Source organism: Periplaneta americana, chromosome 3, assembly GCF_040183065.1.
Source record: "Periplaneta americana isolate PAMFEO1 chromosome 3, P.americana_PAMFEO1_priV1, whole genome shotgun sequence".
NCBI lineage: Eukaryota > Metazoa > Arthropoda > Insecta > Blattodea > Blattidae > Periplaneta > Periplaneta americana.
In genome coordinates, this window is record NC_091119.1 from 97,410,890 (window position 1) to 97,438,574 (window position 27,685).

The 27,685-nt window shown below is 35.8% G+C and overlaps 1 protein-coding gene across 4 annotated transcripts in view; it reads left to right on the forward strand.

The window, feature by feature from the left end:
* The window catches only part of Ehbp1 (Eps15 homology domain containing protein-binding protein 1), a 97,149-nt gene that overhangs the window by 20,462 nt on the left and 49,002 nt on the right, over positions 1-27,685 (forward strand). For all 4 annotated transcript variants that reach the window (XM_069821052.1, XM_069821055.1, XM_069821054.1 and 1 more), the window contains exons 6-13: positions 389-490; positions 4,262-4,427; positions 7,775-7,838; positions 8,061-8,233; positions 13,025-13,200; positions 18,146-18,332; positions 21,837-22,098; positions 22,181-22,272. In XM_069821052.1, coding sequence (XP_069677153.1) covers positions 389-490; positions 4,262-4,427; positions 7,775-7,838; positions 8,061-8,233; positions 13,025-13,200; positions 18,146-18,332; positions 21,837-22,098; positions 22,181-22,272 — 1,222 coding nt within the window. The remainder of the gene's footprint in view (positions 1-388; positions 491-4,261; positions 4,428-7,774; positions 7,839-8,060; positions 8,234-13,024; positions 13,201-18,145; positions 18,333-21,836; positions 22,099-22,180; positions 22,273-27,685) is intronic.

The window sequence follows — 27,685 nt, forward strand, 5'->3', positions numbered from 1 at the left end:
AGAGCAAGATAGGCAATACATACTACTTGCTTATGAATAATTTTATTGCAAATATGAAAATTATAATATTAATATGTATCTCAAGCATTTGAACCACATTTTTTGCAGTTTTTAATGACTGTCACTACTTTGTTTGTAATAATTATAATTTATTATTTTCAAATATGAATCTTGTATGGATATTTTTATAAATATATTAAGCCACTCAAAGTAAACTGCTCTGAAGAGTGAAGACACAATGGATATTAAGAAACGTAATCCTCATAATTATATGAATTACCCTTATAAGCGTGAATATATGTGATTGTTACAAAAAAGGGGGGTGGGGTAAGCTATTAATTTTCACAAAAGTTAATAAAACAAATGAAACAAAATGTATTCTTTGTAGATCTGTCTCAGAAGCGCCAGGAAATGCTTGACTTGACAACGCAGATTGACTTACTAACCAGCAGTCTGAGCGGCTCTGAGATTGCCAGCACACCAATCAGTGGTAAGCAGATTTATTGTTCAGTCTTGTGTTAATAATGGAATGTCGTTTATATTGGGAACATGTTCATTGTGTCATTTAGCATTCCAATTATTGCAGTGCAACACATGGTTTAAGGAATGCCCTTATTTCAATGTGGTAAACGTTTCACTGCACTAAATCTCTTCATGAACTAGAAATTATTTGCTAACTACTGTGAATGTTTTGTAGAAAAAAATTCTTCAGGCGTGAATTTCATTAGAGGTACTGGTACTTACCATTTTGGTTTTCAGATATGCAAAATTCATAGTTTGAAATATCACTGGTACATACTAAACTTCTATTATCAAAGCTCTGAGTATTATTATTATTATTATTATTATTATTATTATTATTATTATTATTATTATTGTTGTTTGATGATGGTGATATTTGGTAATTATGATTATGATTGTTATCATGATTATCATCATCATCATCATCATCATCATCCTCATCATCATCATCAAGCTCTGAAAGCTCTTGGCTGCTGAGTTTGCAATGTAATACGAAAGCTTGGCTGCTGAATTTGCAATGTAATACCACTGAATCCTGTCCTGACAATTTTCCAGTTAAGTTATCATACATTTCTAAAAGTTTCAAGATCCTCCTTCAGATTGTTCATGTATCTAAGCCTATATCATTCCATATATGGATCGTATGTGGAGATTAAGAGGAAGGCAGAAAATAGGAAAGATTTGAGAATGTTGGGTTTGGAATGAAAGACCTGCCCTTGGACAGAAAACTAGGAATGAATGAATGAATGAATGAATGAATGAATGAATGAATGAATGAATGAATGTCTTCCCAGTGGTCTTTTCCCTAAAGGAGTTTCTGTGAACACCCTTTTACTCTTTTTTCTTCTGGGGCTCTTAGCATATGAGGCGTCTAGTATCAGAACTAGCCAAGTAACTGAAGGCAAATTTTTAGTATTCAGCAAGAACCTCCAGAGATGAACCGATGATAATTAATAAAATTGTTTCCTCATTGTTACATGGTTAATTGCTGTACATTTAGTTTCCCCTTCATATTTAAAATCTATTTCGTAATTTATGTACTTTTTCACTTGTTTTTAATTCTGACCTGGCCGGTTTTGTTGCAACTTTATATAGTTTTACTGTTTTTTATTTACAAATTTTCTGAAAAAGGCAAAATCAGCCACTGGTGTAGCTCAGTTGGCAGAGGCGCACGCCTACTGATCCAAAGCTGCTCCTGGGCGTGGGTTTGATTCCTGCTTGGGCTGATTATCTGTTTGGTTTTTTTTTGCCGTTGTTTTCTCCAGCTGTAAGGCAAATGTCACATAATCTATGGTGAATCCTCGGCCTCATCTCGCTGTCATGAATTCCATCGATGCTAAATATGTAGTAGTTGATACAGCATTGTTAAATAACCTCCTAAAAGAGAAAGGCTAATATTTTCTTAAATGACATGAATTAAACATCACCATTTGACTTTCCTTAATAATAATAAAACTGCATTATAGCATTAAAGTTACTATTGAAATATTACTAAAAAATGTATAAAATTGAGAAGAATAGGTCTACTGTGCATAGTAGATATCTCTTTCAATAAAATCTCAATTCATTTAAAACAAACATAACATTAGGAACTTGCACACAAACAGTGAATAGTCTGTTATAGTAGCAGTATTATGATTGACACTGTTCACACATACTAAGTAATATATATATTTTTTTAACTTCTCAACTAGCTCTCAGATTAGAATATCTGGCATTTCGTCACTAGCAAAGACATCAGGGACATCAGAGACTGTACTGGAACTCTCATGATCAGTGAAAGATCTTACACTAGTAAGATTATGGCCTTGTAAAACTGAAATGACTGTAGACATTCTCATGTTGGACGAAAATGTTTCTCCAAGAGATTTGTTATGTTTTTGGTTTTAGATACAGTAAGAGAAATTCTTACACTCACTATGTTAGGATTCATTTGAGCCACCGATTTGGCTCTTTTACACAGACTTTGATACTTTCCAGTTTCGTTGTGATAGAATACCTCATCTCTTGCAAGGACAGTAAATGGTGTTCTGTTTGTCCCCTTTTCCTTTTGCCTTGACTGAAGGAAAATGCCAGTCACAAGGAGGTTTCATCATATCAGCAGTCTCAGATTTCCAATCACAAAATTTACAAGCCACACCCAAATGAAAAACAGTTCCATAATGAGATAACAGTTGTTCATATTCATCTCGTGCTTTGTAATTTTTTTTTTCAATCCTCCAAAAAAGAAGATTGTCTGAGGGTAGAAACGAATGGCCTACAATTGAGGAAATGATATGAATTTGTGTGGCAGTATTAAATTTGCTAAGCATGTGTTTCATTCCAAGTTACAAAAATTTTGTGAGCAAAAACCTAATAGAAATTATAGCCTATCACTAAGCTAGTCTGTGAAGCACATATTCTTTGGTGACAGAGTTGAGTCACACCTTGTAGATAGTGCTATCTATTATAGTCGGAACTCAAGTCAACAATTGAAGTGAGTCAGCCAAAAAGTTAATTTGTTGGTGAACCATGAAGTTAATAAAGCTTAGTCTGGCCATTGAAGACAAGTATAGCTGTAGTTCAATTTTCCTGCAAAATACCTCAAAATTAATCATTGCATCTGAGGAAAACTATGGAGAGAAAGCAGGTAAGATGAGTGTCCTCTAAGGCTGCGCCAGTCAGCTAGTTTTGGTGATTCCAATGAAAGATCCTTCATACATAATAAATCTCGTCTCCAGATAATGAATGCAGAACTCAGGAAGTTGTGTTGTTGACAATGCAGAACTTCAGAATTTTTTATGCCAACATCATAAAAATGAAATATAAGGATTTCAAGAATAGGCAAATATGTTGTCTACTGATTTGGTGACGTTGTTGCGTAAACCAGAAATGTAGGATTCAAAACAAAAGCATCGCAGCAGGATGATGCTAAGTTGCTCCTTGACTTGGCTGGTTTTGAATTCCCTAGCTGAATGACTTGGCCTGTTTCGTTGCATGACCCTATATTCAGTGATCTGTAATATGATTATTACATGGCCGATTTTGTACTTCACCAGATAGAGATACACTACTACTTTCAGTTCATAATTAAAACTAATTTTCTTAAATTTTGTGTCTTGGCCGGTTTTGATACTATATGCCTCATATGTCCAATCCATCACAGTCGTCTTCTTATAATTCTGGCTCTGTATATTTTGTAACAGATACAGGATCTGCAGGTAATCTTTGTAGTTTCACATTATAATTAATTTATAATGAAGTAATTCTTTTAGAGTTATTGTTTCATCTAATATCTAATAGTTAACACAGTGCAAATATTGTGGTTAGGTTACTAATTATCCGTTACATTTAAAGAGTACATGGGAAAAAAGATGAATGTCACAATGCTTTTAAGGGTGATATCAGTATCTAATTCAACAGATTACTACAAACTTTAGTTTTGTTCTTACCAAACTTGGTGAAAAGGAAAATTATTACTACAGATAGTCATCCTTTTCTTAATTTTTAATAGGAACAGCAATAAATCTTTTATTAATATACTGGATTAGATCATTATCTCACTCTTAACAGCAATGTCACATTCATCCTTTTTCCCCTTTATTCTTCATTTATTTATTTGGCTCCATAAATATTTGAGCTTGGTCTGTAAGGATTCGTTTCGTGAGCGCACGAATCTGCAGATGAAAGAAGCTCCAGCACACTGATCTTCTCAGACTCCTTATTTCCTGTATACTGATCATTGGGTCTGGTGTTACAGTTGCCAGTCTGTCATCATATCAGCGGGATGAAGCCACACCTGTTGCCACTGAGGGTAGGAGCATCTTGGATTTCGACACTGTGGAGCATATAGCTGAGCCATGTAGTCCAGATGAAACAGAGAAGGATAGCGACCCTGAACAGACAGAAGATAAACCAGTTCCACTGTTAGTAACATAATTCAATCACATTCCAGGAAATTTTGTAATTTAGGTTGGCTCTTAAAGTCATAAGTAATGTCGGTTTTGTAAGATTTTATAGTTGAACAATGCAATTTACAGGGCGCTGTGGTTATTATTGCATATTGGAGCATGTGACATTAGTCAATTGTTAGTACAAGCATGTAACATGGAGGTGATAAAGTTTGAGATTAGAGTTCTTCTAAAGCACTCTGTAAACAGTATTACGAAGCTGCTGTCATGCTTCGAAAAAATATCGTAGGTCGAGGGTAAAGGTGTCATTAGTAAGTGTATAGCATAACTATTATTCCAGCATTTCAGTAATGAATAAGGAGACATTAAAGATTTTCAACATCTTGGAAGACCTAAGGCATGGATCTTCAACCTTTCAGACAATGTGGGCCACATTTAAAAATTTCACTAAAGACCATGAGCCACTAAACTATACTATGGTATTTAGAATTGTAAGATGCTTTCCAGATTCACAAGGAATACTGTTCATTTGATACTTTACATAAAATCCTATAAAAATAAATATTAAGTAGGCATGTTTCTTCAGCTATCTATTATACCAGTGATAAGTGGTACTTCAGTGCAGTAGAGTCCCGATTATATGATCTTCTGTGTTATCTGAATCACTTTTTTTTTTTAATTACAGTAATGTACATATATACAGTACTGAACAATAACAGAGTTTTTTAAATTCAATTACATACTGTACTGCATTATGAATAAAAACTCGTTTATTATGTACAGTAGTGGCAAAAGAAAACTGGATCAACGGAATAATAAAAGTCTCCGAAATGAGCCACTGTGCATGCCACACCCACATTCATAAGATAGCGAGTAATCTATTGAAATTGTAGTTTTGACTGCTGACATAGCCCATTTCGAAAGCCATTAGAAAATAAGCTGGTAAAATTCATGTTCTGGGAATAATAAGTTAAATAAAAGTAAAATATCGCTGCAATCGAAAAGTATTGTGAATAAATTTGAATAAGGAACAAAAAAAAGTTTCCTTCCCTGGCAGGATTCGAACCACGAAAGTCTTAGTTACCAGTCTATCGTGCTGTCACTGTACTATGGAATCACTTGAGAACCAACGTTCCTTGAGAGTCTGTCATACAACAAGTGATTTAAAAGGAGACTACGTCCTATGAGTAGCTTTAATTTAGAACTAATTTCACGTAATTTGCATTACTTGTGAAAACAAACGTTTCTGTTATATCTCTTAATTTAATTTATGTATCACTGGGTTGAGAAACTCACTACTAAATCACGTTATATGTTGCACCTTATCACAAATTTGTAGTCGATACAGAATGCTATGAACAGATCTCCTCAAAATGGCCGCTGCTAGAGAAACATGTATCAGACTGACAGCTCTGCTAGATGACAGTTATTCCATATCTCAGGATGCAGATAGGCTAGGAATGGCAAAAACTTCTGCGAAGAGGTGGGCTTATCGATACCTAGAAACTGGGGGGGGGGGGTTGAAAGATGCCGTGGATTTGGGCGTCCAAAAGTTTCAATGGGAAGAGAGGACAGGGCATTGCTCTGATTTCGTGAGCGTAATCCTTTTATGTCTGCAAGTCAATTATGAACTGCCTCTCGATTCCCTGGAGGCTGTAAGATGGTTGGCAATCGCCTTAAGGCTGAGGGTATTAGGAACTATAGGCTGTCCGTAAACAAACTTTTACAGAGGAGCAAGCCATAGACCTCCTGGCATATGCTAACAGTCTAGATGGGGTCGATTGGGGAAGAGTCATCTTCACTGACAAATCCCAGATCTTGACTAGTTATGCAGGACCTATACGTGTCTCTCGCGAGGCTGGCCGATGGCACAGTCGTGCTTATGTGGCTCCAAACCCAAAGCAGGGGCGCATTAGCATCAAGTTCTGGGGGTGGATGTCTCGAGACGGAGCAGGAATGCTACAACGGATAGATGGAACTCTGCGCACGGATCAGTATATTCATATTTTGCAGCACGTGTTTTACCCTCCCACCTGTGCACGTTATCCAGATGGACCATTATTGTTCCTGCAGGACAATTACGCAGTACACAAATCAATGGGTATTCAAAGATGGTTGCCGGAGAGGCTAGAGATCGAAGGGATTGCTCTGCCTCCCCTTTCATCTGATATGAACGTTATCAAAAATGTGTGGGCCAGACTAAAAGGAAGGACACGCAAACTGATTGCAGACAGACCACCTCAGAATCGTGACGAGCTCTGGGAATATGTTTTTGACACCTGGGAGGACATCACCCATGATCTTGACTATTTTCAGAGGCTCGTCGATTCCATGCCTAAGCGAGCAGAAGCTGTCAGAGAAGCTAAAGGCTATTGGACAAAATATTAGTAGTTCAATAGTCTATTTTATTTCATCATTTTTTGTAAATTTTTTTAAAAATATTTTTTTGTTTTGTTAGAGGAAGACCAGATGCATCTTTCAAATAAATCTTTATTTTTTTTTTAGGCCAAATAATAATCCACATTTTGTTTTACTAAAATGAAATTAGGTCCATAAGCTGTGACAATGAATATTACTGTCGTATGCTTAAAAAAAAATTGCCTGCCATGGGAATCGAACCTGCGACCGTTTGCACAATAGCGGCGCGCCCCAAGCACCTGAGCCATTATTATTATTATTATTATTATTATTATTATTATTATTATTATTATTACTTACAAATGGCTTTTAGAGAACCTGCCCTCACATAAACCTGCCATTGATCCCTAAGATCATATCTCACCTACCGGTACCTCAAATCTATTTTAATATTATTGTCCTATCTATGTCTCGGCCTTCCCAAAAGGTCTTTTTCCCCTCCAGATCTTCCAACTTACACTCTTTATCCATTTTTTATTCACACATATGTGCTACATGCCCTGTTGATCTCAGATATCTGGATTTAATGTTCTTAATTATGTTGTTATTATTATTATTATTATTATTATTATTATTATTATTATTATTATTATTTCTGTTTTTATTGAACAGGTAATGATATTTTTATGAGTTACTCATTGTAACACTATTGAATTATGTCAGTGTGAGTCTAAAAAACATGATGATGTGAAAGTTGTAACAATCATTGATGTTTTATCTTAAAATGAATCATACCAGTTCCTGTTGCAAACAGCATAATTGATTAAATATTTACCAGTTGTAACCCTAAAGCATGTGATATTACATAAGAGAAGGTTATTATGAACTAGAAGGGGATGATTGCTTAGGAAATTAACTTTTATGTGATAGTTTTCTATGGAATTATCTTAACTATACTTATCTTTAATTTCTTTTCTTTTGCCAACTGTGTAATTGTGTTGCAGTGGTGTGCAGGAAGTTCAGTCCCAAAATGTGCGTCTCACATTGCAGCCACTGAACTTGCAGCAGGTAAGTGCCAATAAATTAGTTTTGAATAATGATTTTCGAGTACTGGGTTCTGAGTGATGTTGAGTGGTAGCTACTGCTAAGTAAGTTCTGAATGTTGTTTGTTGTCATTGCTGAGTGATGTCTGCTAAGTTGTGAGTGGCTGAATAGAGAATTTTCTAATGACTTCCTAGTTACTAACTTCTGAATGCAGGTTGGCTTACTGTATCATTGTGCTGTCTTCAGGGAGACTGTAAGTCACCCCGGGTAAAGGAAACCACCCCTGGCCAGGACCTTCTGGAATGGTGCAAAGAGGTAACGCGAGAATACCAGGGCGTGAAAGTGACTAATCTCACTACCTCTTGGAGGAATGGCATGGCATTCTGTGCAGTCATCCATCACTTTCGACCAGATCTCGTGTAAGAAGCTAAATGTGTTTTTATTAAATTGTTCTTTAATGAACTTCTAAGTTACAGAGGTCAGACAGTTTTCATGTTAATGTCATAAGAAATACAGAGAGTTCCAACTTTTGCAGGAACTACGTATATACAGTATGTATATGAGAGAGAGAGAGAGAGAGAGAGAGAGAGAGAGAGAGAGAGAGAGAGAGAGGGAGGGAGAGAGAGAGAGAGAGAGAGAGAGAGAGAGAGAGAGAGAGAGAGAGAGAGTCTATTATAGTCACAATCATGCCATGGTATGAAAGAAAAATTTCACAACCACGAGCGGGAATCGAACCTGCGACTTCCTGGTCTCCGGTCAGGCGCTCTACCACTGAGCTATCGAGTTCGTCTCACGTCAAAGGCTCGGAATTATCCTTTCATACTGGCAACTCTGTTATAGAGTACTGTCCCTAGCGTCTGATCTTAGTCAGCACTGCTTATGGCTGGAAAGAAACTTTACAAATGTAATCTTCATCTTACGATGTTTGGGTGACGTATATACGTCCGTTGATGTGACATATTAATGAATTAAATACCGGAGACCAGGAAGTCGCAGGTTCGATTCCCGCTCGAGGTTGTGAAATTTTTCTTTCATACCATATACACACACACACACACACACACACACACACACACACACACCGGTCAAAAGTTTTCGATCACCTATGAAAACAACTATATACTTTATTTCAATGTACAGACACATCGGAAAAACTAAATAGACCAACAAAGTAAATATTTTCTCTCTCTAGCATTATGATATGATAGAATATTCAAAACGAAATCTCTGTTTTAACCACAAATCCATAGTTGAGATAGGTGATTGAAAACTTTTGACTGATAGTGTGTATATATATATATATATATCACACCATACAGTGTCTCTCGCATCCAACTCTGATTAGGTATTGAACAATGATGCCACACCACACATTGTTGGAATATTTCACTTGATAGGCAAGGGGATTTTCTACTCAAAGATGCGTTTTGAGATTGTTATATAACCTAATATGAAGCAACTGGCAAACACACTGTTATCAACCAATTTTGATGGGACCTAACATTCAAACAGCATCTGGCAAACACTGCCTCAGCCTACTATGATGGACCTACCCAAGCAACATATAATTAAACATGCATTGCTTAGTACATTGCTTCAACCTACTTTACTATACTACCTTCACCTTTATTATTTTGTAACATTTGATATGATGCACCATATGTACTACCAGTTTGTTTCTCTTTTTTTATACAATCTTTGTTATACTCTGTTTTTTATACAGGAGGAAACTTTCCGCTGAAATTTCAACCATCTGACTACCTTCACTTTGAGACGGCGCTACTGTATAGGACGTTTCTGAATAAGTTGACAAAAACAAATTCAACTAAAGGAATATATGAACGCAAAATACAGAACTACACTAAAAATAATTTCGTCTAAAAATATTATAGGTCTTCCTAATTTCTTCATTTTTCTCATTGTTCTTAAAAATTCGTTGCGATGGGCAACAATGTTGCCACATTCTGTTAAATATTTCTTGTTGGCCTCGTTTCTGCTGTACTGAAATCCAATAGCTTTTAGTACTTTCCGCAATGAGGAACGTGAAATTTAATTTGTAGTGTTTCATATTTTGCGAGCTTTCGGCAAAATGTCATCTACACTGAGTATAAAGCCTTTTTTATATGAAGCAAGTACTGTTCGTCTTGAAGCTTCTTAATTAAATATGTTCAGTATTGTAACAGAGTCACGAATGCGTATTTTGGAAGGGCTTCTAAGCTTTTCTCTCAATTCATTTCTCATTTTCATTTCTCATTTCTCATTTTCTTTCTGCGGTATATAGATACCGCAGTTTTAGACACACCCGTCTCCAAAACATGGCTAATGGAAGTTGATTGTTTTCCATTCCTCGCATTGTCATATTCACTATTGCAATATTGAACTAATTATTAAAGTTTACAATATAAGCATTTGGCAACGTTGCTGGATGGGGAAGAGGGAGTTTACAAATACACAGTACAGCTCAAGCGGATACAGACATACCGGTACAAAACAGATGCTCTGTTCTAATGCAGGGGTAGACCGTTGTTTACATAAAACGAACAGCAAATACAAACTTACAATCTCATTAATAGAACTTTATGGGTAAATTTTCATTTTATTTAACATTATTGGCAATATTGGTCCATTTTTTATTGTATGTCTAAAAAATAAACAATAATAGTTTACTGCACAAAATCACACGAATTTTTTTTTAATGTAACATTTTAATCTCCCCCCGCTTCCATAAAGCAGTACGATTTTTAATAAATTTCTGTTTGTGTGATTTTTGAAACGAGGTAAGAGACTCCTAGTTTCTAATAATCGTTGAGAAACTGCTACAAAAGTTCGCCAATTAGGTAACCTTCATTGTGGAAAACATTGACAGTACATCTTCTTGCCTCACTAGAATTACAACGACTTTTTCCATAAATTAATAACCTATGCTATTCCTAAACTGTGAATGATATCGTAAGTTGCTTATCGAATACCTAGTACCGAACTCTCATCCGCTCGGCAGTACCTATGGACAGGGAGCTTGAACTCAGCTGACATGTATGTACGTCTGTGCAGAGTACTGCCTGCTGAACACGTTGTTACATCTCTCACGCCAGAATATTAACAAATTTAAGCATGCAGTTTTATTTAATTTCACGAAAACGCAATAGAACACACAAATGTGTATTTAAACTAATATTAATACCTACTGATGTAATTGTTTTCGTAATTTTACTAACGATATAAGCAGTATAACATGAATAAAATAAGAGAAGACATATTTTTTTTTTGGGAATACTATCAAGTTTTGACCGTATGTTGTATAGGCATTTTTTGATCCTGTAGATTGTCCCCGATAGCTGTGAAAATAATGGCACTTATACCCCTTACAACCTGTATAATAACAATTAATATTTGAGGAGAAAAATTCGCTCCGGCGCCGGGGATCGAACCTGGGTCCTTGGTTCTACATACCAAGTGCTCTGACCACTGAGCTACGCCGAATTCAATCCACAGTACCGGACCGAACCCTCCTCCTACAATGTGGCCTGACTCAACGTTAGGCATATATGTTGACGTTTATGTCCAATGTCAACTACCATTATACTAGGAGCGCACTCAGCTGAGTGACTTGTTTGGCCGGGATTCCGCAGTTATGTGCACAGTAATTTGTACAAATATATGCACTGCTGCACTCAGCTGAGTGTGCTCCTAGTATAATGGTAGTTGACATTGGACATAAACGTCAACATATATGCCAAACTTTGAGTCAGGCCACATTGAAGGAGGAGGGTTCGGTCCGGTACCGTGGATTGAATTCGGCGTAGCTCAGTGGTCAGAGCGCTTGGTACGTAGAACCAAGGACCCAGGTTCGATCCCCGGCGCCGGAGCGAATTTTTCTCCTCAAATATTAATTGTCAATATTACAGATATTCTGTAGGACAAATTAATAAATCTATAATGTATAATAACAGCTATAATGCCAGAAATTTTTTTCTGACTTTTGTAACAGTCAGTAGTTCACTGTCATATCCATAGAGAGTACATTTTGTTGAGTATCTGTGCTTCAGTGGCTGGCCATGATAATATCTTTGAAAAATATTGGAGTGCAAGAGGTCAAATGACTTTATTGTCAAATGCCTGGCATTAGAAAACAACAACATTTTGTTGAGTGCAACACTTGACAGATAGGTGGCAGGCCTATTGCAGGAGATGTGATGCTAGATGAGAAATGATGGTGATAGGTTAATTGCTAATTAAGAATTAATGCCAGGAATGTGTACAGTATACATATTTTCTGTCTCATTCATAGTATTCATAAGGCACTCAGTTCGATTTAGAAGTTCATTTATTGCTGTGCTGTACTTGACAGTATGCAGTAGGATTCAGCTGATTTGAATGTCAGGTCATAAAAGAACTGCTGCATTTGAAGTTTTTTTGGGGGGGGGGGGGACAAAGAATTGCTGAATGCTTACTCAAAGACCTTACCTGAACCATTTTTGTAAATTTAATTTAGACATGCATTCTGCATACACTAAGAAGGCCGTTAGGAACTGGATAAGCAGAAGAATACATAGTTTTTTTGGCAAATAGAACAAAAGTGCGATTATCTCGTAAGTACAAATAAGTTTCCGTGGATTACAAGGCATTAGACTCTGCCACTTAAAGAAATACATAGCCGAGATTGAGGAAACCTTCTAAGGAGAAGAAAACTGTTGTTCACATCTTGTGAATGAGTCCTTTGCTGAGGTCAAATTTTTTCATCTTGAATATCCTTTGTGAAAACAAACGAATACTGTTAACATCGTGAATTTCATTAATGCTGCAGGTTTTAAACTGGGGCAAGGCAGAGAAGAGAAAATTCACAACTTGATCCTATTTGGTTTGTTTGTATTACTGTGGCATTGTCGCATTTCTGAGTAGCAAATTATGTCTGCATGTTCACTGGGTGAATGGTGAATGCATAATGAGAGAATATACATATGTGATATTTGTTTTGCATTCCGTAGTTATATCTAAGAAAATTACATAGAATGAGGTGTAGGTTGCAAATATTTACTATATCTATAAGTCACTTTGTGTATTACTAAGAACTGAACGTAGCTAAGTTAGTCAGTGACAGGTCCTCACGAAAAGAGGTAGTGTTTAACCCTTGTCAGTTCTTGCGGAATTTGTGGTGTACAGTGCAGCCATGGGATAATTCTTTATTAATTTTTTTATTTGATTGACTGCAGGGAGTTTGATTCTCTCTCTCCACATGACACAAAAGGAAACTGCAAGAAAGCATTTGATGCTGGAGAGGCACTGGGTATTCCTCGCGTGATTGAACCTGCAGACATGGATGTACTGATGGTTCCTGATAAGCTGGCAGTCATGACATACTTGTACCAGCTTCGAGCCCACTTTACAGGTACAGCATATCATAATATCACATATCGACAATGTATCTTGATACTTCGTCTTATTTGTGTGAAACCAATTGATAGAATTTTCTGATAATGATAACTCAAACAGTAATTAAACAAAGTTGTTAGTCTCAATTTAATATCTTTATTGAATTGTCTGTTATATACTGGATAAATTATCTCCCAGCCAGAAAGCAGCAACTTTGGCTATTGTTGATTGTCCTCCATATGTTATAGAGATGGTGCAGACAAACCACAACTGTTAAGGGGGAATGGAATTGGATTTTGAGTGAAAATGTTGATTTATTTTTACAATTTACGACGGTCGTTTTGTAAGTCATGGCAACCATGTTATATCTTCGGAACATTTGGCAACACGGTTCGTCTTGTATATAATATGTTTGAAAACCTGTGTTACACTCTACAGAATGCCACCGCCAGATGGTGCCTGTGTGCTTTGGTGGCTAGTTAATACCACATGCAAATGTTAGTGTGCTGTTGGCCGTGCTCCAAGATGGATGTAAGTAAAGCTGAACAGCTACCATACGTGAAAAATGCAGTTCTTCATGGCAGAAACGTTCATCAATGCCATGCAGAGCTACGAGAAACTGTGCTATGGATGTTCCAGTCGGCTTACACAAGATGCAAGTGGTTGCTATCAAATAGTTATTGAATGTTATTTGGGAGACCTGAAGGGAAAAGACCTTTGGGGAACCGAGACATAGATGGGAGGATAATATTAAAATGGATTTGAAGGAGGTGGAATATGATGATAGGGACTGAATTAATCTTGCTCACGATGGGGACTAATGGCGGGCTAATGTGAGGGCGGCAATGAACCTCCAGGTTTCCTAAAAGCCATTTGTAAGTGAGTATTGCGAAGCACATTCCAGTGACCTTCAGAAGCATGTAGTGGATTTCCATTGCTGCAGCTTTATTGGCTGATATAACACAGTTGCCATGACAACTACCCTCATATTTATATGGCTTTCCCTCTTTAAAATAATATATCACATATGATTGATTATACTGAAATTGTATCCATTTTAATTTTTAGATTTTCTGAGATAAGGTATACAATTTTTAATTTTAATGCTTATTTTGCAAAAATTTACGAATTTAGGGCGGAAAATTATTGTTTTATTTTTTCAAATTTATTCTTTGATATTTCCTCTTTAAAATGGTACAGTATATCACATACAATTATACTAAAATTATTTCCAGATTAATTTTTCGTTTTTCTGAGGAGTGGGTGTAGTATATGTATGTATCGCATTCCCAGTAAAATACTGTCGTATATCGAAAATTACATTACTTTCGTAAATTATTTCCAACTGTGTTTTACTAGTTGGAAGTATGAAATTTTAATAATGAAATAGTAAATTATCAAAGGTTTTGGTACCTATATGTTGAAAAATGTTTACAGCAGTATTTTACTAGGAAATAATATATCTTTATAAATCACAGTTTTTTAGTTACGATGCTATTTACTGGGAGTGCGATATGTCTTATTTTAACTCTCATTTTTCGTAACTTTAGTTTTTCATATGAAAGAAACCTTTTCTCAGCTTTTATTTAATCTAGAAAGCAAATATTTTCAGGATTGGTTTATTTGAATGTTTTACATGTACTGAAACAATGTTTTTGAAATTTGTTCAATTTTAACTGAAAATCGTCGAAAAAAATATACGAATGGGGGAAAAATTATTTCTCAGTAAGGAAATAAATTAAAGAAAAACTATTGTTTCAGCATAAAGTCAAATTATGTGTACATGAGCTATAGAAACTCAGTTCTCTAGCTTCAACAGTTTTCGAGAAAAACTTCTTTATGTAAGACATAATTTAACATTGTGAAGAGAGACTATTCCATATCCCTTTAATACAAACTATTATTAATTAATATAAACAGCTACAATGTCAGTTACTTAACTAAATCAAGAAAGGAGATTCTGAAACTGTTTCCCTTCTTGTTGAAACATTTTTGGCCAATGGCGTAGCCAGACTAATTATTTTGGGTGGCCAGATATGCAGGGTTTAGAAAGTACCTGAGCCATCTCTTGACAATGCCGCTGCCATCAACTCTCTTGAAACTCATTCTCGGAAGTCTTATTTAATAACATGCAAAATTATGATAAACAATCATGCAAGGCATACCTATACAAACGCTTCATAAGGTGAACTGGAGCTGTCGAGATTTCCTAGCAACGAATCTCTCGATCACTAATGATGGGTCCTTCAACAAATCCCAACTTTTCTCCCTCTCAATGGATAGAATTGCTAGATTACAAAGCCTTGTGCTTGACATACTTGTCGAATTTTTCTTCGTTTCAGAGCTTTGAAATATTTTATGTCATTGCCTTAATGAAGGACGAACATTTACTAATATCCATTTTTGGAGACTGAAGTGCTTCCAATAATGAATTTCCAAGAGCAAGAATATATTCTAAACATACCAAATAAAATAAGGTGTCAAATTTTTCTAGCTGATGTAACAATTCAATAGTATCCACGGCTTCCTTCTTTTTATTACTGCCAGACAATTTTTTAGGCCCAATCCAACACAGTTAAATTGGCTCTTGAAGAAATGAACGCATTTTTTACTTCTTACCTCAATGCTACGGACTGTAACTATTGCCCTGGATCCATGGTTTAGTTTTAATGTTGAATATTTTCCATAAAAAACGCAAATTTCGCATATGTTTGGGTGGGCCTGGGCCCACCTGCTGGCTACGCCACTGTTTTTGGCACCTGCTTGAAAAATATTATTCTCTGCAATTCCATTTGAGACACGACAGCACAGCTTTAAAAAGTAATTAAAGAAGTAAAGCAGACTGCCCGTATCTATAAAACTATCATTAAAATATCACGTTTCCCTTTTATAATCCTCCTAAGATAAATTTGACCTATAATTTTCTAATTTAATAAAATTCCTTATATCGAATTTATTGTTCTGACATATTGCAGGCTGTGAAGTAAAGTGGGGCATCATTCTCTTTATTTTTAAGTATTTACTCTCAGTAGACACTTATCCCAGTCCATAGTAGTTTCATAATCATCCTCTGCCTGCTTACAAACCAAATCCAATGACACTCTTATGATACTGGAATTGTGTGCCATGTTTTTTTAGCTTATTTCTTCTTTCAGCATTACTTTTATTCACGGAACTAACAAGTCTTCCTTTGTATCTCTATAATATGTTGTAAGAGTTATAGCATAGAAAACAATTAACTTCGTAATTTATGCAGCTAATTATATTTAACATCTTTATACAGGGTGTATCTATATATGTGTCCATAAATGTGGGGGCATATTTCTGACACCAAACCATAACAAAAAGTTCATATGAACATGGGTCTGCAAACTCATTAGGGAGTCATGGGTTTTTTGGTAATGGTACATGTGATACATGTACAAACGTTTTTCCACAAGGTAAGTGCCTCCCAGAGTACCTTTCTGCATAAAGTTGACGTGCTGCTACCATATTCCCATCTGCTAGGCCATAAATGTAGTGCATATTCGTCATTTCTCTCACTGACTACATCTTGTGATGTGATGAATGTTACTGTGAATAACACAAAACAGAACAAAAGGCAACCAGACAAAACAAAACAAATGTCATGACCAACTGTAATGAAGAAAGTGGGGAAAAATGCAAGTTTAAAGTGAATTACATAATCAGGGGTCACTACAGGAAATTCCTTTCATAACTACCTAACGAAGGGTTTGTGGACCCATGTTCATATGAACTTTTTGTTATGTTTTGGTGTCAGAAATACGCCCCCACATTTATGGACACATATATAGATACACCTTGTATATGGTACATTCAAGTAATCCCTCCTCAGGTCAAGTGTAGTTCTTAAAGTTCATTTTGGCATGTCCGCACTGAGTCAAGTCAAATCCTACAAGGGTGAGAGTGGAAGAAAGAGAAAGATGTATTGTCTTTACAAGCAGGCAGTATGTTACACAGAGAATAGTTGATCGCACTGTGTTATCTTCTAACTGCTTCTTGTCGACCTATGTACCAACCTAATAGTGACCTGAATAACTATATTATTATCCATCTTCCCGTAAGTCTTTTGATTCATCCATCCACTCACCTAATTCCTATTTATGTTTTATGTGTATGTCTCTTTATTATTCATTATCATTCATTCAGCCATTCACTCACATATTAATTAATTAATTTACTTACTTATTTAGTTCTTTACTTATTTTCTTTATTTTGTTGTTTTTGGTGTATTATGAGGAATCATTTTTCCCTAGCCAGTCAATCCTACTTAATGTGTCTTTTTGTTAGAAACATATATGTTCAGATCTGCGCATTCCATAAGATGTTCATTTAATATTTCGCCAGTGGAATAGAATTTTCATATGTTCTCCTCTATAAATCTGAATCTCTGCAGTTGTTCTCCCAAGCAGTCATTGTCTTGTAGCTAGTCTAAAGTGAGCCATTGCTTTCTTTCTTGAATTTTGTTGTATGGCTTTATCTCTTTTCCTTATGTTGGAGTAGCTTTTGTTTTGTATTTCCTTATTGAGAGTTTGTTAATATTTTTGTTCTATATTGGCGTAAATGGTATTTAGTTTTTCGTTGAGTGTGCTGTGTCTTTTTGGTTTGGATATCAGTAGAGCATCTTGGTCAGCTTTATCATTTCCTGGCCAATCCTACATGGGCAGGGACCCATTTCAGAATTATCTGTTGAAGTTTGTTTTGAGTAGTTTGAACTGTGATTAGATCTTCTTTGATGACAGTAGATTCAAGTGGCTGTCAAATGTTTCCGTTGCTTGAATAGCACAATTAGAATCAGTAGGAACAACTAAGTGTTTTTCTTCAGGTCTATTCTGTTTAAAATTATTTGCAAGGCTATTTAGAAGTTAATTTATCAATTTATTTTCATATTGGGTTAAGTCTATCTCTAAATTCATACATTCTTTCATGGGTGTACACAGGACACGAGCTGGAGGTGCAGCAAATTGGAAAGACGGCTGATGAGTCCTCGTACATGATTGGTCGCTTTAATACAGACACAGACACAGATGTGACTGTGCAACTGTTTGGTCAGGAAATCATGAATCTACAGAAGAGAGAAGCAGTAGAGCGCAAACAAAACAACAAAGGGTCGACAGGGAACAGAAGGTAAGGCAGCTAAATTAAACATAAAATTACTGTATAAGAAATTCTTGCAGATTGCTGCCAGAAATGAATTTCTGTCGAAAGTAATCTTGATTTTGTTCTTGATTTTAATTCCCATGTTTTATGTTATTGGGAAATTCCGACGAAGTTGAGGAGGAATTGGATATTAATAGCATGTGGGAAAGTATCAGAGATAATATCAAAATTTGCAGCTGAGCATAGCATAGGTATTATGAAACTAAGAAAAAGAAACCATGATTTGATGAAAATTGTTGCATGGTAGTAGAAGGAAGAAAACAGGCAAAATTGAAATTCTTACAGATTCAGTTCAGACGAATAGAGATAATTATTTCAATGAAAGATGGGAAGCAAGTCGTATACTTAGGAACAATAAGAGAGATTACTAGAAGAAAAAACTGAATGAGGTAGAAACAAATACTAATAATAAAAACATTAGAGATTTATATAAAGGCATAAAGGAATTTAAGAAAGGATATCAGGCAAGGGTAAACGTGATCAAGGATGAGAATGGTGACTTGATTGCAGACTCTCATTCCATCCTGAACAGATGGAAAAACTATGATGGTAGGGACTGGATTAATCTTGCTTAGGATAGGGCTTATATGAGGGCTGGTTCCTTAAAAGCCATTTGTAAGTAAGTATGTTATTGTGCTTCTTATAATAAAGTTGTATTAAAATTATAATTATTGTTTTAGAACTTCTGTTCTGATCCCACAGAACACCATTTAATTTTGATATTGCTGCTCTGTCTGTATTTATCCTCTCACTTATTTCAACGTAATGACTTCCATCTCTATTAATTTTTATTCTAAAATATGTGTATTCATTAGGCTGCATTTAATATATTTTAATATCCAGCTTTTTTTTTTGCCATTAAAATGAATCATTTGCATGTAGTAAATAATAGTTCGTGTTAATTTTATAATTAAGTTTACGACGTTATAGAGGAAATGGGATTAGGTTTAGATTGTTTTAAATTTTGATGAATTATAAGTAACGAAACTCCCTTTAACTTGTTTTTAACCATTTGTATTGGTCCCAAGTAAGATTTTTGAAAATTGTTTTTACACTTAAGACGATGTTAAATCTAATTTTCATTCAATATTACTCAGCAATAAAAAAAAAAAAACAAGAAGAAAAAATGTATAAGATTTGCTGATGATATGACAATATTAGCAGAAAAGGAGATGATACTAAGAGATATGCTACAGGAGCTAAATGACAGCTATGAGCAGTATGGGATGAAGATAAATCCAAATAAGACGAAGACCATGGTCATAGGAAGAAATATGAAGAAGGTAAACTTGCGAATTCTAAATGAGGCAGTAGAGCAAGTGGACATCTTCAAATACTTGGGGTGCAGTAACATGAGCTCCTGCCAGGAAGTCAAAAGAAGGATAGCAGTGGCCAAGGAAGCTTATAGTAGAAAAAGGAGCATCCTCTGCGAACCTTTGGAAAAAGAACTAAGGAGTGTGGCGTTGTATGGGTCAGAACTAAGGATGAGACTAGTGAAGTGCTTTGTATGGAGTGTGGCAGTGTATGGGTCAGAAACATGGACATTATGACGAAGTGGAGAGAAGCAAATAGATACATTTGAAATGTGGATATGGAGAAGAATGAAACATGTGAATTGAACAGGCAGAATAAGAAATGAAGCTGTCTTGGAAAGAGTGGATTAAGAAAGAATCATGCTGAAACTGATCAGGAAGAGGAAAAGGAATTAATTGGGTCACTGGCTGAGAAGAAACTGCCTACTGAAGGATGGACTGGAAGGAATGGTGAATGGGAGATGAGTTTGGGGCAGAAGAAGATATCAAATGATAGACGATATTAAGATATATGGATCATATGCGGAAACAAAGAAGAAGGAAGAAAATATGAAAGATTGGAGAATGCTGAGTTTGCAGTGAAAGATCTGCCCTTGGGCAGAACACTGAATGAATGAATGAATGAATGAATGAATGAATGAATGAATGAATGAATGAATGAATGAATGAATGAATGAATGAATGAATGAATGAATGAAAAAATCCTATCTGAATCTCTTGCTTCTCCTAATTGTTATTCTTTCTTTTCTCTCTGTCTCTGTCTGTCTCTCTCTCTCTCTCTCTCTCTCTGGTAGACTTTACAGACACCTCTTTACGCCAAGATAGGAATCTCTCCACCTTTTCCTCAGCCTCCCTGGTCATCTCTGTCCTATAGGTATCCCATCTATTGCAGCTTTAACTATTCCATTTTCGACATCCTTGACACATGTGCCTTCCATTTTGTTTTTCTTCTATATATCCACACAACTTATTACGTGATGATTTCTTACACTGTCTAGTCTTGTTTTAATAACTATCTTTCTTAAGATACTAATTTTAATGGTTTCAAGTTTTTGTTTAATTTTGCAGTTTCAACTCTAGTTTCTGTGGCATAATTATGCTACTGTACTAAAGGTTAAATTATAGATTTTATATTCTCACTTGGTTTATTTTCTTAAATATTTGCTTTTTCTTATGCCTTGGTTTAAGTATTATGATATTTTTGTTGCCACCATTGCTTTCCTTTTCCCTTTAAATTTGAAGAATGCAGTTGCAATTTTTAGACTGTTTACGGGCCATGACTGCTTGGCCAAGCATCTCCAGAGGATTGGAATATCTCCTTCACCATTCTGCCCCTTATGTGATCTTCAAGAGGAAATGGATCAAAATCATCTTCAACACTGCCCAGCCACTATCAACTTGGCGTCCTTGAGTGAAAAATATTGGAGAGCAAGAGAATGAATGATTTCATTGTCAGAAATTCAGCATTAGCAAACAACAACAACAAATTTGTCTTATGTTGTTTGCTTAAATATTATGTTTTTCATTTTGCTTTAAGCATGAAGATGCAATGCAAACATAATACAGGACAAAAATTAGGAACATTGTTAAATGAGACCATTCATTGTGATTTTATAATCATCTTCATCGTCTTAATTGTAGTTGTAATCGTCACCACCACCACCACTGCCACTGCCACCGCCACCGCCACCACCACTGCCACTGCCACTACCACCACCACTGCCACTGCCACCGCCACCACCACCGCCACTGCCACTGCCCTCACCATCCCTGCTGCCTGCTTTTTCTTCTTTTCCATTATTATTAGTCCTTACTGCTTCTCTTCATCTCTCAGGTAGTTTATCAAGAGATCTCTTTCTTTAGGGGTGATATCGGAAGATTTCTCTTGTGTTGCTGTTTCTATCTATTTGCTTTTTTTTGTACTATGTACCAAGTTGTATTCCTGGTGTTATTTTTGGTTATGGCTTGATGTAAGTGTAAGAACCTAGAAGCCTAAAATATTTACACTTTTAATTATTTACTTATTATTAGTTGTAGATATAAATGACGAACCACAATGAAAAAAAGAACACTGAAGCAGTCTATATTGATGAATTTATTTCGGTGCTGCCATGTTTGATCTCTTTCTTTGTGTATATTTCTTACTGCTGACTTTCAGGTCCGGGTCTGCTGACTCTGATGGCACAGTGGAGAGTGATGGTAGCAAGGGCAGTGTACTGACTCCCAAGGTAGTGCGTCAGAACTCAGGTCTTCGGTTGAGGCTGCCACTTGTGAGCAATACAGACTCAGGTGATAATAGCGAGCGCTCACCTACATCAGTCAAGGAAGTGAAGGACAAGATCCTGGCCAGCTCCAAGAGCATTCTGGGCAAAGTGCTCTCTCCCACCAAAGACAAGGACAAAGATAAGGAAAAGGAGAAGGTAAGAAGGACACGCAGAAATTATTTGAAGTGACAATAAAGTAGCACATGTATGAGCTGCTTGTCTTGCTTCTGTGTTTCAGAGCAAGTCCCCTGTCACCACAACATCTCGGCAGATGCTCATGACCAGACGCCAGCTGACAGATCCGTTTGGCTCTGATGATGAGGATGAAAGGTCTGTACTAGCATTGAGTATATTTTCAGAATCACATCTTTTTAATGGTGAGTGCTCGTGATATCATGATTTGCAAAGTTTGCTGCAGAAATGTAAAATGAGAATCATGTATCACACATATTACTTAAATTAGTCAACAAGGTTTTTATAATATAAGATAAAAGTAACTACAGTGAAACCTCTCATTTATGGACATCGAAAGGACATAACAATCTTCCGCATCTGGGAGGTGTCCTTTATTGGAAGAGAGGCTCCCCAATTTAACAGTAAATTTATAATATCCATTATGTATCCCTTCACGCTTTAAATGAAATGTATTACTGTAGTTTAATTCTAAATACAGTATACTGTACTACAGTAAATTCTTTGAAACTTCGAACTACCGTAGATAAGACCGAAAAAGGAAAATACAGTATTGTGCCATGCAATTATTCTAGGTCTACAGTTATGCAGTACTGTAATTTACAGTTTTCAAATTAACCTTTACATTCAGGTGCCATGTTTCTCGAAACAGTACAACTGATTGACGTGAAGAGTATAATCCTATTAATCCTATCATGTGTTGAATACAATTTCACGATCGCGGAAACCTTGGACCCATCAGACAGGTTAAATTTTATGACTTTGTTTATCCACCCGCTTCCAGCTAATAAGGGGTAGCCGGCTGGGCTAGTGGTAGGCTATGAGACCCTTATTATCTTCTTTCATGTTAAAGAATTTCTGTACAGTTCTCAAAACTAAATTTTTCATTTTTGTAACACATTAGGTCTTGAAATCCAAGTTCTGTCTGAGGACTGAAGTCAGGAGGTAAAGCAAGTTTTAGGACTGTGAAACAGCTGTCTGTGTCCGTGTCTGAGAGTGTCCGTAAACGAGAGTTAAATTTATCATTATTACTGTATTATTTCAGTAGGGACATAAAAATCTATCCGTATATGAGGAGTGTCTGTATCTTGGAAGTGTCCGTAAGGAGAGGTTTCTCTGTAATTTTTTATAATTTGTGTATCACGAATATGATGCCGAAAATATTCCAGCACATAACATTTTCAGAAACATATTTTATATTGAGTGAATAGTTTAAAAATTTGCTAAAACCGAACTACATTAAGCCCTGTTCTTTCTTTTAATATGGTTCTTTCACATAATTATGTAGCATATCCGTTCTTTATTTAAGATACCATGTAAAATGTGCTTTCATTTTTGTAGATTAGTTGAGCGTTTTGTTATCCTTACCATGTGACTGCTCTGAGGGAGATAGGGGAAGAAGTAGCATTATATTCTGCGATAGCCAATAATGAGAAAGGAAATGCAGTTGTGATTATCTTTTGAGACAAGAAATGAACATTTTTAGCAGTTAGTATCGATTGTGAAAGGTTCGTGTATGATACTATTATTCAGGGGCGTATTTTGTGGACTACTGGGGCTACCGGCAGTAGCCCAAGGAAATTACAAAAGAAAAAGTTTATAATATAACATAATGTAATAATTTTGTATTACCGTATTAGTTTTACCACAGTAATTAAAATTAAAGTAATTGTTAGATTTATATGCGCTCTCTGCTCTCGAAAGAAACAAGTTGTCAAGGCGGCATCACTGGAGAAACCGCTGCCGCGAAGGGTAGCCTGTGACTGTTCCGCTCACGTCGCACAACTCCCTGTCTCCCCGCTCCCTCCTGTTTCCATCGTGCACTGTAGGCGAGGGAGTTGCCGCTCTCGTGATCGGTTTCTTGGAAGGCGCGAAGCAACAATATGCTTAGTACACTAGCTCATTAATGTGATTGTGTTCTTGCAGTGCAGTATTTTAAATTTGTGATTTGTTCGAGTGTCTAAGAGTTATATTAATTGTGAATTATTAAGTTTTTAATTTCCCAATTAAGTGATATTGTGAAAAATATGGCAGAACAAGTTTCTGGAGAGGTTTGTGTTGAAAATGACTGTGTAATAGAAGGTTTATTAAAAGTGCCTTTTAACCGTCGTACATACAACAAGAAAGTTGAAATTGTGAAAATGGAAAGACCAACTCCTGAGTTAAATTTGTCCATGGACGTAAAAGAAAAACAGCGTGAGTACACACGCCATTTCACTTCAACATCATATGGTAAGTGGAATTGGTTGTGTGGTAGTTCTAAACTGTCTAAACTATTTTGCTGGCCATGTTTGTTATTTAGCCGCGAAACTAATGTGTGGTCAAAAGAGGGGTTTTCTAATATGAACTCCCTTCGAACGGCAGTCCTAAAACACGACAAATCAAAAGCTCATATTTATAGTAGCATGAACTTTGCAAACTTTGGGAAGACAAGAATTGATTTACAGCTAGATAAGCAAAAGGTTCTACACATCAACCAACACAATGCTCTTGTGAAAAAAAATCGGGAGATTTTACTGCGTCTTATTAACGCAGTCTGCTTTCTAGGAAAACAAGAATTGGCTTTTCTGGGTCATAATGAGAGTGTGGAATCAGACAATAGAGGAAATTATATTGAATATTTAAGTTCCTTAAGTGAATTTGACCATTTACTGGCCAATCATCTTGAGAGTTCAACAGTATTCCGTGGTACTTCTCCCGCAATTCAGAATGACTTAATATTTGCTATAAGTGGGGTTATGATAGAGAACATAAAATCTGAAATAGAAGAAGCACCTTTTGTGGCCATTGTTGTTGATGAAACAAGTGACTGCTCTAATCAGAGTCAATTGTCCACTGTTTTAAGATACGTCGACAGTACTGCCAATGTTCAAGAACGGTTTATAGGATTCACAAATGTCAGTTCGGGCAAAACTGCTGCTGCTTTGTTTCAGCATGTAGAAGGTGTTATAGCAGAATACAATGTCGGCAATAAGTTAATTGCACAGACATACGATGGTGCTTCAGTTATGGCGGGAAATATTAATGGCTTAAAAACAAAAGTTCAAGAAAAGTATCCTCAAGCACTATTTGTCCATTGTTACAGCCATGTTCTCAATTTAGTTTTGCAACAAACTACTTTATCCATTCCAGAATGCCGCATTTTTTTCAAAACACTGTCGGGTTTAGCTGCATTTTTCTCATCATCTCCTAAAAGATCAGAAAAACTCAAGGAATTTATGAAAAAGAAACTCCCAAATGTAGCACCAACTAGATGGAATTTTGGAATTTTACATCTCGGCTTGTAAATACAGTAAAGGAATACAGAGAACAACTGACTGCTTTCTTTGAAAATATCATTTGTAATGACTGTGAAGAAAACTGGGATGATGATGTAATTGTGCAGGCTCAAGGATATTTGTATTTTTTCACACAGTTTCAGAATATATTTCTTCTTGAAGTCTATGCTAGAGTGTTCGCACATACAGATGTGCTCTACAATATTCTTCAGACAAAAAGTCTAGACATAGCATACTGCTTGCAAGAGGTATCAAAATTAAAACATACTATATCCGAGTTCAGACGTAGTGGGTTTCCGTCCATATGGAGTAATATGGAAAATGAAAATTCTTCAGACAATACAATGGAACCACCATTAAAGCGAAGAAAAGGAGATGATGAATTGAAATACAGGCAGCTGTACTACAGCATACTAGATCGTATGCACATGGAAATTACTGACAGATTTTCTGATTATGGAAAGCTTCAGTTCACACATCTTCTAGATTCTCAAAAATTTTCTGCTTATAGAGAAAACTTCCCGAATGAGGCACTAAACAAATTATTTTAGTCCTATAACAGTCACTTTGATCAAGTACGTTTGAAAAATGAATTAAGTGTAATATATTCAGCAGAAGTCTTTGATTTTTCGAACAAACCTATCCATGAAATATTATCTGCCATATATGAAAACCAGCTGAACCAAGTTATTCCTGAAGTCCTTAAATTGGCAACATTAATTGTGACAATACCAGCTACGTCAGCATCGGTAGAAAGAACATTTTCTGTGTTGAAGAGAATAAAATCTTACTGTAGATCGACTCATACACAAGAACGTTTATCCGGCTTGGCACTGATGTCAATTGAAAAGTAATTTCTACAGAAACTTCGCAAGCGGCCCAACTGTAATTTCAATGACGAAGTCATCAAAGTATTTTCGTCCCAATCAAGACGTCTGGAATTCACATATAAATAGGTAAGGAATTTTATTATAGGGTTTTTAAAATATATTTTGTGTAATAATAGGGTCAGTGGTAGCCCAGACCCTTAAACCAGTATACGCCACTGCTATTATTTTGCAGTAGTGTAATAATGGATCACAGTGATGTTCATGTAAAAGTCTTTCAAATAGTTTCTGTTACGTTTGTTGTCAATTTACCTTGAAGTCACAACGCCAATCAATTACAACATTGTAAAAAGAGATGTATAACTATCACTTTGCTTGTCAAGTGGGTGAACAGGATAAAAATTGGTTGTCACACATTTGTTATATAATGTGTTATGTAAAATTAACAGAGTGGTTAAGGGGGAAAGACAACAATGTGCCTTTTGCTATTCCAATGATTTGGCGAGAACTTATCAGACTGTTACTCCTGCATTACCAAGACAGAGGGATTTTCAAGGAGACGTCATTCCAGAGGAACAAGAGTTATCAGAATTCTCAGACTGTCCAACATTTTCTGGTCTCATCTTTATTTCCGAACATATTAATAACCTACAACCAGAACCTAATGTCTTAATTAGGAATTTTCCAAGCAACAGGCAAGAATTATTAGCTTCTAGATTGCAACAGTGGAATTTACTACCTAAAGGTATTAAGATTTTGGTGTTTAGAGAGCTAAATGATAAGCTGACAAGTTATTTTAATTAAAAGGAGACATATTTATCAATTCATAACTTAGAAAATGTTTGAAAGACACCATTTTTTGAGAAAAACTTAAACCTAAGGAATTAGCAGCATGGAAATCTTTTGCATCTGTTATCAGGGATTTTTATACAATCACAGGACAGAAAACTACTACCAATTAGGGTAGGTATTATTGAAAAACTAACAAACTACGGGGTGCCACATATTGCTGAAGATACAGTCCTTAAATTCGCATTTGGGCTTTCCAAGCAACTTGAGGGCTGTAAGCGATGAGCAGGGATAGCGATTTCATGAATATATTGTTACAGTAGAGCAATAGTATGGAGGAATATGGAGTCTAATGATGATGAGCAATTACTGCTGATTTTTAAAAAGGGAAATTTTCATTTCTTATAAGAGGAAAAAAATAGTAAATTCTTAATTTTTCTGTATTTTATTAAGGGGACATTCAACTTAAAAATTGGAGAAAAAGTGTCATAGAAATGAAAAATTAAATTTCTACACTAATTTACGTGACAGAACTAAATCAATACGCAGAATTCTTCCCCTATTCATTGAGAAGTCACAGTCAAATGCACAAACCCAAAAAAAAAAAAAAAGATAATTAAAAGTGATATTTCAATTAATGATTAATTAAAAATTGAA